The 17,407-nt window shown below is 27.8% G+C and overlaps 1 protein-coding gene across 2 annotated transcripts in view; it reads right to left on the bottom strand.

Moving 5' to 3' along the window:
- LOC107443450 (SEC14-like protein 2) overlaps window positions 1–17,407 on the bottom strand; it is a 51,688-nt gene that overhangs the window by 31,378 nt on the left and 2,903 nt on the right. The window contains exon 1 of one of the 2 annotated variants that reach the window (XM_087159455.1): window positions 11,054–11,167. The exons of the other annotated variant lie outside the window; for it this stretch is intronic. Coding sequence (XP_087015581.1) covers window positions 11,054–11,100 — 47 coding nt within the window. The 5' untranslated portion in view covers window positions 11,101–11,167. Of the gene's footprint in view, window positions 1–11,053; window positions 11,168–17,407 lie in introns of those variants that run through there. 2 annotated transcript variants of the gene reach the window in all.

Below are 17,407 nucleotides of genomic sequence, written 5' to 3'. Positions count from 1 at the left end.
TGATTCTAAAGCGCTTCTATTTCAAGTACCATATTTAAATCTTTACCATAACAAAAAGGCTACACTAAGAAAAATGTAGGTAAAAAAAAGTTATTTGCATCAAAAATTAAATAAAAGAAAATTCAACTTGTTATTAAAATTAATTAATAAAGAAAAAACAACACTAATATTTTTTTCCTTTTCATTTCAGAGTGTAAACTGTGTGTAATGATAATAAGACAAAAATCTTCACCATGACAAAAAACTTACACTAAGAAAAACGTAAGTAAAAAAAGCTAATTGCATCAAAAACTAAATGAAAGAAAATTAAGCTTATTATTAATATTAATTACTAAAGGAAAAAAAACACTTGTAGTTTTTTTCCCCTTTTAATTTCAAAACATTTTCATTTAAACTTCCAATCATTTTAAATGCTAACGTCACCAGACACGGCCTTACGTCAGAAACATTCATTGAACTTCGTCCGTCAGAATATTTTTATGGAATTTATTACCAACAAAGACGTTCATTTCAAAGACTTCCTTTTTTTCCTTGGCCAAACCAATGAAATTTAGCCTTCTGAAACCTGCCCTTTAAAATCGTTTGATCCCTTAAAAACCTCTCTTTCTCTTATTGTTTTTTTGTCTCGGGACTATAATTCTGAGGTTTCAAAAAACATGACACATATTTTATTATTTCCCTACAATAAAAGTTGTTTTGACAGTGAAATAACAAATCAGGTGTTTTAACGTCTGTTTGCGAATTAGCCCCGGGAAACAGTTTAAAACGAATTGCATTTGTTGTTAAAACATTTAGAAATGTCCACAATGCTAGGTATTTCCCCAAAGAGTTAGAAGTGTTTACAAAACATAAATGAATAAATAAAAATTTATTAGGAAATAATAATAACAAAATAAATATTAAAAATTTTCACGCGGTAAAAAAATACTGTATTTGCGGCTTTATTTTGAATGCATTTTTCTATAAATTTTATGTTGCATGCCGGGAATAATTATTTCAACTACATTAAAAACTGAATAACTGATTACATTGCAAACATTGTTAAGGCTGTTTTTAAGTTATTTAAGCACTAACACGTAAAGAAAAAAAATGATTTCATGAAACTGATCGATAATTTTCATCTGTTGAGTGAAAATAACAAAATAGTAACTGCATGCACCCAATCATTGACAAACACATAACTATTTTTCTTAAGAGAAAGAAAGAGTGTGTATACATTTTGGAGACCAATTTAAGAGCAACTTGGCATTTTTATTATAAGAATAGGCGACAAGGTCGATATCTGAATTACCTCTAACCTATATAATATTACACACCGCAACAAAGGGAAGACTTTTAACCATTCCACATTTAACTTTGCAGGCAAATTTAGGTGCCATCTTTGTAATTTAATAATGTTTTATTTTATCACCGATGGTTCAATTTTTTCGGTGGTCCAAAACCTTTTCGCAAGGATATACTTGACTTTTACTCATTTAAACATAAATCAAAGAAGCATTGAAATATTTCAGTATCTCGAAGTATTGGAAAGAATTTTTCCACTGGAATGAAAAATATCCTCAGAATTAAGAACTTGATCGTCAAAATAAATTTTTCTAAGCAAATCAGCATTTTCTATTCGATTGCAGCAATTTTCGGTAGATACACCGCATAACAAATTAGAATTGGGTCAAAATAATATAAACCTGAAACAAAGTACCGTAAAATAGTTTTCTATGGGAAAAAAATTAATCATAAGGAATTGTTAGATTTGCGTTTAGCGAAGACGTTCGAAAATTGGCGATTACTTTTGATATTTGGCTAATTTACTGGCTAATAATTTGAAATCCTTAACGCTGGACCTGAAAATGTGTCTAAGTTATAATTATTAAAGTTATAAAGTTCTTTTTAATGTACCATTTCAAATTTAAAAAAATTTTATTTTTAAAAACACTATTTCGTGCAAATGGAATAAGTTTTTAAATAAATGAAACTTGCACAAAATTACGTGCTCTTTAAAGATTCATACGTAATATTTATAAATTTATAACTTTTAGAATCAATATTCCGGCCATCACGACTTAACACTGCTATGTAAATTTTCTTTACTTTAAGCGACTGATTAAAAACACATTTATTTTAAGCGGAGAGAAAAATAAGAGCAACTGTAAACGTAATTTCCACTGTATCCTCAACTCTACAGGCAATTTCGCAGTTAAGAGTTGCCGATAGGATTGCTTAATTGTCCAAACGGTTGCACGTAATAGGGTTGAAATTTTTTTTGGCTAATTTTTTTTTTCATTTGATGCTATTACCTCATATTTCTTAACAATGTTTTTAAAGGAAAGAAAAGTAAATCACAGACGCTCTAGAATTGATATCCGTTTAATTTTATGTATTAACTTAAATAAATTATTATATTAACTCAAAATTTCATCCAATCATCCTCTTCATCAATGTCGCCGCCATTTTTATTTGCATTTGTAAACGTCATCACATAGAATTGAAACATCATATAAAGCAAACGATCTGATTGGTTCAAGTGTGATAGGCAATTTTTCTCTTAGAAGAGAGTTGCTGATAATTCGGGCAACTGTGATTTCTATATCACATGAGGATTCTCGAGCATTTTTTGGAGAAAGTGGAAGATATGATTGCGCTTACGGTTGACTTGCAGGTTTCGTTGCCGATAATTTTCATTCTTGTGATATACCCATTTTAGTAAAAGGGTTATAGATTCTATTTGATATATATATATACAAACTTTGAGCAAAAAAAATCACGTGATTGACTTTTACTCATAAACACATAAATCAACGAATCATTGAAAAATTTTTAGTCCTAATTTTTTTCTCCAGATAAAATGATACTTTATGATTTGGAAATAAATTAAAAAGAAGTCAATATTTTTCTAGATGCTGTGATTCTGATTCAAAGGGGAAAAATGGAATAAAACGATATGAACATAACAATAATGCATGTGTGGTAAAAAAATCTTAAAATATTCTTCTATATAATGTTGCAAAAGCAATCGAGTTCAGTTCTCTAACGTGCTTCGTCAGAAAATAAGCAAATAATAAACTCAAAAAACTATATGCACAGGTATTTTTAAGAAAAAAAATCGAACTACAATTAAATTTGTAAAATCTGGCATGGCCTTAAAAATGGAAAGTGCAAGAATAGAACCATCTAGGGTTTTTCAAGCAATAAAACAGGCAATTATTGCTAAAAATAAAAATTGTAAGCCCCTGAATAACTTTTGATCTAATGATTAGATTTGATAATGATTCATGTACTAACACTCAATCTTAATGAATGGTAATCTAAAACAATTTCTACCGATAAAGTTTTCTTTGAAGTACAAAAATACCTTCAGAGACAAATTTTGATATTTTTAATTTAGAAATTATTATTCAGATTTTAGTTAGTATAATACATTTAAATATAGTATGAAAACAAAAGACATAGAACAAAAAGTTTTAAAAAAATATTGGGGGAAACTGCTCGAAAAGACTAAAGCTCGACTTTCTTTCAAGATCACTTAACTTTGTTGAAATTTATTATTTTTTTTATCATCCTCGCTTTATAATACTCATAAAAATTCAACTTAGGAAGCAGATTAAGCATAAGACATGTTGTTAATATTTAGATATTTTACAGCTAATATGAAAGCTTATTTGGCAAAAAATGCCAAAATTGTGATTTATTATATTTTTCGCTGTTACCTATGAAATAATAGTTTAACCCAGCACTTCTCAGACATATGTATAGAAAACGTTCATGCAAAATTTCAAGTAATTTCAAGAATTAAAATGTTTTCAGATATTGCATTCAGAATGAAGGGAAATGATCAAAAAATTAGTTTTGAGAAAAATGTCAAAAAAGACTCAGTTATCAATTTAATAACTAATACAGATGTTGCTTTTAATCATTATAAGTTTTGTTATATTTGACGTACAAACAAAACTCAAGCGGTTTTTGAAAGAAAAAGTTCCATAGTTTTATTATGTGTATTCATAAAAAAATAGAAAATATTACTTTGGTTAAAATCAGCTTAATAAAGATAGTGGGGTACCTAAAAGGGTTTTGTTCTTGGGACTTAATTAGTTCCTTATTAGCATTAAAATCTTTGTTTACTTTAATATGTGACTGCCTAAACCTTCCCTCAAACCAATACACATAAAATGTATATTTTAAAATGAATTTTTAACTAGATTGTGTTATTTTTTATGTTATGATTCACACTCCGCTAGCGAAACAGTCAAATTGTTTAAATTCACAATATATGCAAAACATGTTTTTCACTTCACTGAAAAGTGAAGAAAAATATTCCTAATGAAGATTTTTAGTTTTTTGTTTTATATCGTATTTGAGGAAAAAATTACATCTAAGACAAAGGAACAATCATCCAAAGTATAAATCATTAAATACCAGTTCCTCTCAGCATGTAAGCAAATTCCATTTTCTTTTCGTAAATGATCCCTTAAGGTAATTTGCCAATTCCTAACAGTAGACCTTATTTTTCTACTCACTTTTTCCTTTGACCTTTCAAAAGAGAAAGTTCTACTGACCGTTTATGTCATTTGGTTCACAGCACGCCAACAGACGTGATCCAGCGTCAAAGAATGAAAAAAATAATCAACGGATTTGTGAGGATAGACGAGTTAATTATTTTAAAATACAATAGTCATATAAGCAGTTTAAAAATTGGAATAAAATGCTCTATGTTTCAAATTTCTTGCAACTGTTGCTTTTTCTTCAACGCCCATTCTGAGCTATGTCATCTTTTTCAAAAGAGCTTTTCATGCGCTATATCTATTTTCTTAATTTAAATATAATTCTTAATTTAAATTTAGATAGTCGCCATCAGTCTAAAAAAAACCTACAGGAAGTCTGGTTGTTTTCTTGTAACGTCATAGCAAAACGTGGACTTCCTTTTTTTTTCTTTCTTTTTTTTTTAGTTCAGAATGTGACTATTTCTTTATTTCCAGTCTTTCCTCTTTAATGCATTACGCGTTTGAATTCAGCGTAATGGCTCTTAAGGGCATTTAAACATCTTAATTTTAGATAACAACTCCGTGCTTCGGCGCATAGTGCAAACTAAAGCAGAACAGCCGCCACTCGCAAGCGAATTTTTCTCCAATGGAAACAAATAATTATATAAAATTTTATTATATATTTATATCAAATATATATATATATATATATATATATATATATATATATATATATATATATATATATATATATATATATATATATATATATATATAATATATATATATATATCGAATATTATATCAAATAATTATATCGAGTGTCTTATTAATTCTAAGAAGTTACATAAAAAGGATCATGATGTCTCTATAAGATCTAAAGCTATTCTAACATTTACTAAATTGTCACTTAACAATTTCTTCAACTAGTCGCTTGAATTTCGTCACAAAATAAGGGGATGACCATAAAGTGCGTCTTAAAGTTTTCATCTAAATAAAGTGTTCCATTTTTTGTACCATTTTCAATGAATAAAAATATGAAATTTCTGAAAATAGAATACTTCTGTTAACTAAATAACATGCTCACATCCTTCGAAAATAACTTCCACTTTCACTTGCCATGACATAGGTGATATAAACAATCTCTAGTCAGCAGCTCATGGCACACATGATTAATAATAATTTTAATAACTAATGAAAATAAATAATTAATACCAATTAACATTTAAAAGAAATCAAATAGAATTTATCAAAAGAAATCATTATTTCAAAATGTAAACAAAATGCCTATAATAATTCATATTTTACAACATTATATAAAGGTTGTAACACATTTGCACAATTTTGAGATGAAAGATTGTAACTTAACAGTTTAACGTAAAACTGATTTTTTTTTCCTTCTGTGAGTTTCCTTCAGTTCATGTTCTATAAGAGTTGGAACACATTTGCACAATTTTACGATTAAAGATAGTAACTTAATAGTTTGACATAAAACTGATTTCGTTTCCTTCACTTAGTTTCCTTCATTTCATAATTTACAGCATTACATAAGAGTTGCAAAACATTTGCACAATTTTAACATGAAAAATAGTAACTTAATGGTTTATCGTAAAACTGATTGAGTTTCCTTTAGTTCATATTTTGTAACGTTGGATAAAAGTGGCAACACATTTGTAAAATTTTCAGATGAAAGATACTAACTTAATAGTTTAACGTAAAACTGATTGTTTTCTTATCTTGTTTCTTTTTTTTCCCTTCAGTGAGAGAGGGTAGGAAGCCGTTTTCAAAATAAATTTTACGTCAATTGTTGCATGTTTATGTATTTTAGTGGATTTTTATTTGAATAATTTAAAAATTGTTGTCAGAAATTTGAAAGGACTATCATTTAAACTCAAAATTAAGCAGTTACCTATCTTAGATTTCCTAAAAGATACAATTGTATGCCAAGTTTACAGCTATAAATCTGATTTAATCTTTGTAAAAAGAAAATCTTACAAAAAGTACCATGAACCGTAGGCAATTCAACTCAATTTTCTGTTCAACTTCATGTCTCAAAACGTGATCCTCTTAAATACATTGTCAACATGTGTGAGAAACGATAAGTCTTAAAACACATTACCACAAAAAATTTTGCTAGCTAAATTTTTATATAATTGGTAATAGTTTAAATTTAGATTCTGTATAATGTAAATAATAGTTTCTTTGCTTAAAACGACGATAGTAACTCATTAATTGAAATATGTAAACCAGAAACAGAATTTTGATTTTGAAGTTTTTGGATAAAACTTTAATTTTGAAAATTTTATAAAAATGGCGGTATAAATTTTGAATAATCTTCTAATATTGGATATTGTTTTTTCTAATTCCTTTTTTCTTTCTTTTTTACTTTTTTCCAATTCCTAATGATTAAAAATGATATAATAATGACGTGGTTAATCTGATTTATTTGTTTTCTAACAGCAGTTATTTTCTAAAAAAAATTATACTCTGTTTTCACTATAATTGATTGCTTAAAAATTCTTAGACTTGCAAAATTTTGAAGCGTAAAATATCGTAAAATCAAACCTCAACTAAAAATGCTTTTTGTTTATATATTTATTTTATTTTAGCTATTTATTTATTTATTTTTGCAGCATGGTGTTACAACTATTTCATTTGCTGACTTGAAGAGCTTTATTTTTTTTTAAAAAAAATATTATATTCTTACTTAAGTTATAAATTTGGTTTTACCTTTTTTATGAAGTTTATATAATTTTAGATGTGTTTTATTATTATTATTGTGGACTTTCTCTAATTCTCGCTTAAATAATTTGAAATACTGAATATAGCTTAAAGTGACTTTCTCATCCAGTGAATCATCCAGAATTTTTTATTTTAAAATTTTATCTTTAATTTTAGTTAATTCAAGCTTAGATTCAGAAAATCCAGAAAAGTTTACTACTTTCTAAATTGCTAAAATATCTTTCCCACTCTTAATAATTAGTTTTTAAGTCGAAGATTTTACTAAATAACGTAAAATTTAGTCAATAAGCAGTTTTCGCAGAAACTTTTAAGTAGTTCCGTAGAGTTTGTGTCCAAATAAAGTTCATAATGAAGGGTTTAAGACAATATAATGATAAGCCATACCTTTTTCAAAGTGACATTTTTAATTAGATTAATCCTCAGTATTGTTTCCAGTTAAATATTTCACGAGTTTCCGGAATTTCACAATACACAGAAACATGGAAATCTTGATGCCTTTCACTAAAAATGCCCTCCTAAATAATTTTAAAATACGATTCGATGCCTTTATATGTAAGCAAATTTTAAATTACTATTTTAAATTATTATTTCATTGTAATTTTATATAATTTGTAAATTATCCTTAAAATTAAGCAATTTCATTTTATGGATTTTATAGATGATGTAGTTCAACGTTAAATCAACTTTGTTGAGAGCTACATTGACAATATTATTTTTTCTCAAAAGCCGTCTCATTCCCCTCCCCCCCCCAAAAAAAAAAAGAAATACAAAACGCAATGTCTTTTAGTGAAAATAATTCATGCTTTAGAACGAAGTAGCACGGGATCATATAGCTATAATTTAATGGGAAAGTGCTGTTTTTTAGTTTCAAATTATTTTTATTCATACAGTTTCTACTTAAATTGAAAAAATAATATTAGAAATAAATTCTATTATAAATAATATTTTCTTACGAATTCCAACTAAATTTGTTGGCCTTATCATTTCTACAGAAATATATCGACTGAGACTGACCTGAGGTCTTAAGCTGCACTTTTAAACAAAGATATAAGGAGACTGTTTACCTCCATGAAAGATAATTCTAGGAAAAACGAGTTTTTAGGTTTGAGATTTTTCAGGAGCAAGCATTTGATTGAAATTATGAGAATGTATTCGTATGTTACAAGTATTTATTTACGGACCCTACAAATTTCAAAATAGAATTTAAAAATTTTGCTATTGAAAAAGAATAAAATGTAAAAATCGGGTTGGACAAACAACGTTTTTTCTTCAAAATTCCTTCCCAATCAACACTGTAAGAAATCTCTTGACAAAAATTGCCAAATAACAATATATATAATTGTTATTCTACCATATTCTATAAAAACAGTCAAATAACCGTAAAAAAGATGATATTCAAACTGTTAAGTGTGAGTAAAAACGTTTATTAATTGTTTCTTTCCTAATACGGTTTAACAACCAAAATTCTATCAGCTCCAACTAGACCCATCTTATGAAGCCATTCTGTTGCGTGCGGCCGGGTATATACTGTAGCTGAGAAAGCTAATCGATCAATTTCATGACTGGCTAAACAGAGGTTTGAATCCAGGCGTTGACACCACAATATTTCTTCCATTCCTTCGATACATGAAGAGTTTTCAGCGTCTTGCACTCTTCATTTGATGACCCTGGACTATTGAAAAACGAAGCTATCATTCCTGTATAAATGGCGCAGCACCCACAGAGTTCCAATATTTGTATCAGTTTTATTTTTATGGTTTAAAAACTATGCTAGTAGAAAATGTTTACAAAACAGTATAGTTTTGTAATAGTTTTTTAACCGTACCAGTTGTTAACGGTTTCAATACCGTAAAAGTAAAATAATGCTCCTAACCATAAACTTCATAGTTAATCGGACTGACGGAGTACTGCCGGTTATTTTACAGTTATTTCAAAAAGAAAATTTTAACAGTGAATCGTATTTTCTCACTAGTAATTTTAGGTGTCTTCTCTATGCTTTTCTTCGTTCTTCTTGTCTACGCGTGAGGAGGAACCGGTTTTTTTCCCATCACGGCTCATTTTCACCGAGTAATAACTCTCGGGTAGAACCGATTTTCCAAGTTATTGATTAGTCAAAACTTTTTAATCCTCAAAAAACAAAAGACAGCGATCAAATCGCCATTTTCATAAAAAAAAGGACAAAATCCGTTCTTTTCCTTTGATCTTCAAATGTAAATTTGTGTTTTATTCTGAAATATAAATGAAAAACATCATTTCTTTCTTTCTTTTTTCTTCTTCTTTTTTCTTTTTGTGTTAAATATACCATTCAGTAACTTTATGTTTTCCCACATGCAACTATGAATACAAACGACATCGATAAGAAAACTTCCCGTAGGCGAAAAATGCTTTCATCTCAAAAACTATCATTTAGTTTATACTCAAACTCATTTATTTTACTGGCAAGAAGAAAGATAAGAATTATAAATTCAAAAGAGCAATCTATAAAAACGATATAAACCTTAGCACAGAGAGCCAAAATGTGATATGTTAATTTTCTGTAATTTTATTTTCTGAAAGCGTATGAAAAGTATTTACAAAGATAATACCTTAGCTCGAAAATTGCCTTTGCTTCAGTTGCGTGGAAAATTTGTCTTATATGTTTCATTTTGTTAAAAACAAATATAAAATTTATATAAACTAAAAACAATGTAACAACTGTAGAGGAGCATGTTAAAAAACGATTTGCAATGAATTATAGAAAATATCAGCTCCATATCAAAACACAGAATTCTGTGTTTCGACGTTGAGTATGGAATTGAAACTGTAGTATGATTTTTTTTCTTTAGTCATTTGGTCTAGCTTTATTTTCAAAATTCTGTTGTTTATACTAAATTATGAAATACAATTTTTTTTACTTAAATAAAAAACTTCATTTAGGAGAGAATTTATTTCTTGGTGTAGTTCTTGGAAAAGATGAAAAAATAGAATTGAAACTAATGAATGGATATTTCATGTTTCAAATTTACGTGTTTTATATTTTATAATTTGCGATCTAAGTGTCACTTAATAGACTGTAATGAATTGACCAATAAATTGAAAACAATGATAAAAAAAAAGAAAGTAGTACGCAGAAAGTATTATTTTTTTAAAAAATACAAAACTTAGACAAATACCTCTAAATAAGTTAGAAAAGAATAGAAATACTGGCAATTTAGAATTATTTATATAAGTGAGTCATTTGAGTGTCTTACGGTAATGAAGATATTGTAATTGAATAAAATTATACAAATTGAAACATATTACATTTGTATTTGTTTTATATTTTATAGCAAAACCTCTAAAATATTTTTACCAAAAATCCTACACATTAGAAGTAAAAAATATATTTAGGACACATAAATGTATTTTTATTTGATAAAAAGCACAGGATGGCAAGCGAACAATTGCAGTTTTTATGGTTTTATGGTTTTCTTTCTCAGTTTTTGATATGTATAGTTTTAAGTTTTAAAAAATACATAAAAATATCATAATTACAAAGTCGAGTAATATTTTTACTTTCGTAAGTTTGATTTAGGGCTAAAAAGTTGCGAAGGGCAAAGAACTGTAATTTGCCTAACTCCATTATATGTATAATATCGTTTTCACAATAAAAAAAATTAACATTTTAAAAGATTTTGCAAAGCATAAAATCTTGAGTACCAATGTGTTAAATTATTACTTAATTGTTTTATGTTTTAAATTCAAGTTAAGTTTTACAAAAATTATCCCAACATTACTTTTTTTAAAAAATTATTTCACGCTCCACCCTAAAACATGCGCTTACAACACCTGTTATTTGAACATAAATTCGAACTTACCCTTTCATTTTATCATGATCAACGAATCTCTCCGTACAAGTTGGCATTTTTCCTTTGTTGAACTTCAAAAACCAAAACTAAGTCTGTGTTCGATAGTTTTTCCCTTGTTTTCGAAACCACAATTTCGCTTCCCTTTTTACTGCCCCCTTATCTTAAAGAGTGTGACAGCAGCGAAGGTAATAAGAATAATATTCTTCGACGTTGATAAGTCTCGTATTGATGATGCAGAGCAAGAAAAGTGAAAGAATATTCTAGAAAGAAACACATCGGAAGGGAAATCGAAAAGGGTCACTGATCTAGTTTATTCCATAGCTTTTAGCATATTTCTTATTTCATTGTTTACTACTCGTTTTCCATAACGTGAGTTTTCAGATTTATAAACTGTAATTAAAGAACACATGAAAGTAGTATCACATCATTCAGAGTTTGTTTTTCTCTGGGGTGTATGACCTAGGTTAAGTGTTTTTTTTATTTTTTTTTTGAATTTTTTTTTAACAGCAGATACTAAGATTGCAGATAGATTAATTTTTTACTAAAACATGTACTGTAAATACATTAAAATACACAAAAATTCTGGTCTAAGACAATTATTTATTCATGCTGCATTTTTCATACTGTATTGTTATGTATGTTGTTTTTTCTGTACAGATTCCTAACATAATACATTAACTACTCCTTTTCCATAACGTGAGTTTTCGGATAAGTTATAAACTGTAATTAAAGAACACAAAATAGTATCACATCATTTGGAGTTCGATTCTCTTTGGTTAAGCCTAGGTTAAGTGCTTTTTTTTCTCTACGGCAGATACTAATATTACAACTAGATTAATTTCTTTTACTAAAATATGTACTGTTTTTACTAAAATATAAACATTAACTACTCCTTTTCCATAACGTGAGTTTTCGGATAAGTTATAAACTGTGATTAAAGAACACAAAATAGTATCACATCATTTGGAGTTCGATTCTCTTTGGTTAAGCCTAGGTTAAGTGCTTTTTTTTCTCTACGGCAGATACTAATATTACAACTAGATTAATTTTTTTTACTAAAATGTGTACTGTTTTTACTAAAATATAAACATTAACTACTCCTTTTCCATAACTTGAGTTTTCGGATAAGTTATAAACTGTGATTAAAGAACACAAAATAGTATCACATCATTTGGAGTTCGATTCTCTTTGGTTAAGCCTAGGTTAAGTGCTTTTTTTTCTCTACGGCAGATACTAATATTACAACTAGATTAATTTCTTTTACTAAAATATGTACTGTTTTTACTAAATTATAAACATTAACTACTCCTTTTCCATAACGTGAGTTTTCGGATAAGTTATAAACTGTGATTAAAGAACACAAAATAGTATCACATCATTTGGAGTTCGATTCTCTTTGGTTAAGCCTAGGTTAAGTGCTTTTTTTTCTCTACGGCAGATACTAATATTACAACTAGATTAATTTTTTTTACTAAAATGTGTACTGTTTTTACTAAAATATAAACATTAACTACTCCTTTTCCATAACTTGAGTTTTCGGATAAGTTATAAACTGTGATTAAAGAACACAAAATAGTATCACATCATTTGGAGTTCGATTCTCTTTGGTTAAGCCTAGGTTAAGTGCTTTTTTTTCTCTACGGCAGATACTAATATTACAACTAGATTAATTTCTTTTACTAAAATATGTACTGTTTTTACTAAAATATAAACATTAACTACTCCTTTTCCATAACGTGAGTTTTCGGATAAGTTATAAACTGTAATTAAAGAACACAAAATAGTATCACATCATTTGGAGTTTGATTCTCTCTGGTTAGGCCTAGGTTAAGTGCTTTTTTTTCGACGGCAGATACTAATATTACAACTAGATTAATTTTTTTTTTGCTAAAATATATACTGTAAATACATTAAAGTTCTGGCCTAATGTCAATTATTTATTAATATTGCATATTTAATTCATACTTTACCGTTATATATACTACGTTTTTTATGCATATTTTGCAGTTTATTTTTAATTGTGAAAAGGTATTGAAAATACTTAACTTTCACCTTATAAATTTAAACCCACCCTTCTATAATTACGAGAACAATGTTAAAAATAAGGTTTCTTATTCTTTTCGGCCAAAAGAATTATTAATACATTTTGTTTTGCTTATTTATGTTGTAAAAAAAATACTATAAAAACGAGAACAATCCCAAAAGTAAGGTCTATTTTTTCTGCCTTAAAAGAATTATTGATGCTTTCTGTATTGCTTACTATTATTGCAGCAAAAAAAACTTACAAAAATTACGAGGGCAGTCTTGAATGAAGGTTTTCTAATTTTTTTAGAAATTTTATAAACCAGTTTATTTTTATAATTGTTACATCATTTTAAAGGCTTAACATTTATCTTTTTTTCTACATAACCACCAAAATAGTCCACGCATTTTTGTTAGATGGTATGGAAGTTTTTGAATGATTAAATCATACCCGCTTCCCGCTATATACTTGAGAAAACGTTGACATGGCAAACAAAAACTATAATAACATCTACAAATTGCATTGACTTATTCGTGGATTATCAGTTTTGGAGATCAGTTTTTATTAACTAATCAATAATTTATGTTAAAAAAAATATTTTCAGGTGATCTTAAGGATATTTTCTTTAAAAAGTACCAGATAGTTTTTCATAAACTTTATCACGAGATAAAATATTGATATAAAAACCACAAGCTTACAAATGCTATAATAAAAACTGAATCAACAACTTAATGGAGGTTTGGATGTCTTTGTAAATTAAGTTTAATGTTATTTCCCTTTGTAAGATGAACTGTTATTATAATAAAACAATGAAACCAGGAAGTTTGATTTCCCTCGAAATATTCCTCAGTTTTATTTTTGATAGCTGTTTTCATTTTTTGTTAAAAAAATACATTACAATTCATGCAAGCTTACTGTTAAACAAAAGCGCGTGATATAAGAATGGAGGGTGAAAATAAATATCATTTTCAAAAAGTGAAAATAAATTGTGAGGAAAGTAATTACATTCTCATATTTAAGAGGAAAAATTATTTCAATCGTCATGAAATTATTCGAAATCTTACAAGATTAACCAAATATTTATCAATTCTAAATAATCATTCAAGTGTGAAGGGAAAAAAAAGAACTTCCTGATTAGAAGTAATGAATCTTTTTTCATAATTGTAGACATTTAGTGGTTGATGATTTATCTATTTCAATTCAATGCCATAATCAAAAGTGACATTTTAATGATTATTTTTTTAATTATGCATAATTTTTTGAGTCGTAATACGCATCGGAAAAACTGTAGTATTAAAATGCAAAACCTGAACAATGGAACAATGTGAAGAAAAACGACTAATATACAATGGATAATTCTGTGCTCCAGCGTCAAATTAAATTTTAACATCTACCTCATTTAATAGATTCTTAAATATAGTTTGGATAGTTGTGTAACTACAAAAAAGACAGTTAGCAATTGCAAAATATACTTTTTGTGTAATCAGGTTCAGAATTTTTTTTTAAAGACGGAACAAGGTTGCCAATTTGAAATTTTTTAAAAAAGGCATATATTACAGACATGATTTGCAATATTTAGATAAATTTATCTGTAAAAAATTTGAGAAATTTATTTGAAGCATTCATTAATGTTAATGATTTAAGATGGATTCTCTGGATTTACAATCTACTATTCCTAACCTATATAACTTAACAGGGCCTTTAATTGACCAAGGTTAGTTGCTTATTATACCTGTCTTTTTTTCCCTATTTTGTTTAATATTATTAACCATACGTTTATCACAGTATCTTAATTTCGTATATTCAGACGCTATGATTATGACTAAGATTTAACTTGTTAAAAGGAAATTTTATAGATATATATCTTCAAAGTATTTTCAGAAGCTTTATAATAGGACCACCAAACCTAATATTAAAATGTAAACTCACTGGAGCACACGGTGTGAAGAAAATCCCGATTTATTTTCTTTTTTTTCGAATGATCGTAAAGTCTTACATTCTTTCTTATTCCGCTTGAAGTTTAACACACTGTTAGAAATTTCTCGGAAAAATGTTTAAAAACAAAACAGTCGAACAACCATAAATAAGATGGTATCCAAACTGTTACTGAGAGAAAAACCGTTTATTAGCTGCTTTCACCTAATGCAGTTAAACAACCAGAATTTTATCGCACCAATTAGGTTCATCTAATAAAGTCACTTAGTTCCGTGAAGCTAGGTACATATTATAGGCGAGAGGGCTAATGTGTCAATCTCATGTAAAACAGAACAGGGTTCGAGTTCCAGTGTTGACACAACAATATTTCCTCCCTTCCCTTCAACACATGAAACGTTTCCATGCTCTGCATTCCCCAATTTGTGACTCTGGACTATTAGAATACAATAATTCACGCACAGATGGCAGCCCCATAAAGCTGATTAACACGAAAAAATCTGTATTTACCATCTTTTACGATAGGTGAAACAACCAGTTAAATCAATTAAACGAATTTCAACGCAACATTTGATAAAACACAACTCAACTACAATCTAACTCTAATAACCATTACCTATCGATAAGCCTAGCTGGAATATGAAATAAAATTTCTATTTCACGGTTTTAAAACCGTGCTAGTTATAAATTGTTTAAAAAAAACATATGGATTTGTATTCATGTTTTTTTTAACCATACTAGTTGCAAGCGGTTTCTAAACCATAAAGGTAAAAAAATGTTCTTCACCGTAAACTTTACGGTTAATTGAATGGACAGACTTTTGCTGGTTATTTTACCGTAATTCTAGAAAGAAAATTCTTACAGTGTGATGTCTTTTTTTTTTTGTCTTTTTCATTATGTCTTTTTTTTTTCTTTTGGAAAGAAATCATAATCCTCGCATCTATCATTCATGCAGGGTATCCACTATTTGTCATATCCATATTTTTTAGCAAACTAATCTATAAAAAAGCAGATTTCTCTTTTGTGAATTTATTGTTTTTCATTTTCACATTATAGAGAAATCCTCAATTGATTTTTGGAATTTTAATGTTCTTAAGTTAAATTATTTTGTTCGAAAATTTTTGTTCGTCATCAATGCTGTATAATGACGCTGTATCACCGGGATTTCGGTCAAATATCTACGTGAGCCGAAATGTTTTGGTTTAATACAATCCTGCAGACATGCAATATGACGTAATTGACCCCGAGAGTATTAATATGACGTAATTACTTTGAAGCATTAAACTAAATGAACCTATGCAAGCCCCTAGGAGAACATGTCTCTTTGGATTTTATGTTACATTCATCATTACTTAGATATAAAGACATTTTTTTCTATGAACATAGACATTATTTTTGCTAAAACAACCAACAGGACATATATATTAATAATCCTAACTTCTAATGACATTAATAAAAAGACATTTCCTATCAACAATCCACTATTAATTTCCAATCTAGAGTCATCAAATCTGTAAGGGAATTCCACAAAATGATGTCTAATACAAAAAAGTAAATAAATAAACATTCTGAGATACAATTTACGACAACTTAAATTGATTTGAAGATTCTGAAGATACGAAAAAAGAACTTCAACAGAATACAAATCAAGAAGTACGGTTGATAAGGTTGCAGAGTTCAAGATAGCTTTGGGTGAAAGTGCTTCTAGAACTTTCGAAACTTAACATCAAAATTACATCTCTGCAGTATTTCTTTCACAACCTTCTTTTACGGGTGAAGGTTAAGATTAATTTTTATGTAAGAGATAAGATATAAAACTGATCTTATATATTAATGAAATAATGTGTATTACTTATTGTTAGGGGGAGAAAAACTTTGAATGAGATATGTTTGTGTTAGAAATATTAACTTTATGCAAACGTCGTACTACAAATGTTTACTGAATTTCTTTTATTTTCTGAAAAAATTACTTTAAAATAAAATTTTATTGAAATTTTTCTTTTGTTTTTGCTCTGCTTAGTTACTTAATGGTATGTTGGAAAATAAATTCTTTCGAAAACTAAGTTAACAAAGTAGACAAAAACTTCAATTATTCTCTTTGCTAACTAATAACTAATTATCATGACTTAAAGATATCTAATCAACTATATGTATACGTAACACTTATGAAAATACGCAAAATTATTACAAAATTCATGCTAACTCATAGCAATTTAGTTATAATCAACACATTTTCTTCACCATTCAAGTAACAAATATTCTTCTCAAATTTCAATTGTTCTTTTTGTTAAGTAATAAAAAATTAGCATGGCTTGAAGAAATCTAATCAACTTTATGTATGCGTAGCAGTTACATAAATAAGCAACATAATTACAAAATTCATATAAACTCATAGCAGTTTAGTTATA

This window comes from Parasteatoda tepidariorum, chromosome 3, assembly GCF_982258835.1.
Source record: "Parasteatoda tepidariorum strain Cologne lab strain chromosome 3, Ptep-v5.0, whole genome shotgun sequence".
Classification (NCBI taxonomy): Eukaryota; Metazoa; Arthropoda; class Arachnida; order Araneae; family Theridiidae; genus Parasteatoda; species Parasteatoda tepidariorum.
This window is presented reverse-complemented; position numbering and strand designations above follow the sequence as displayed.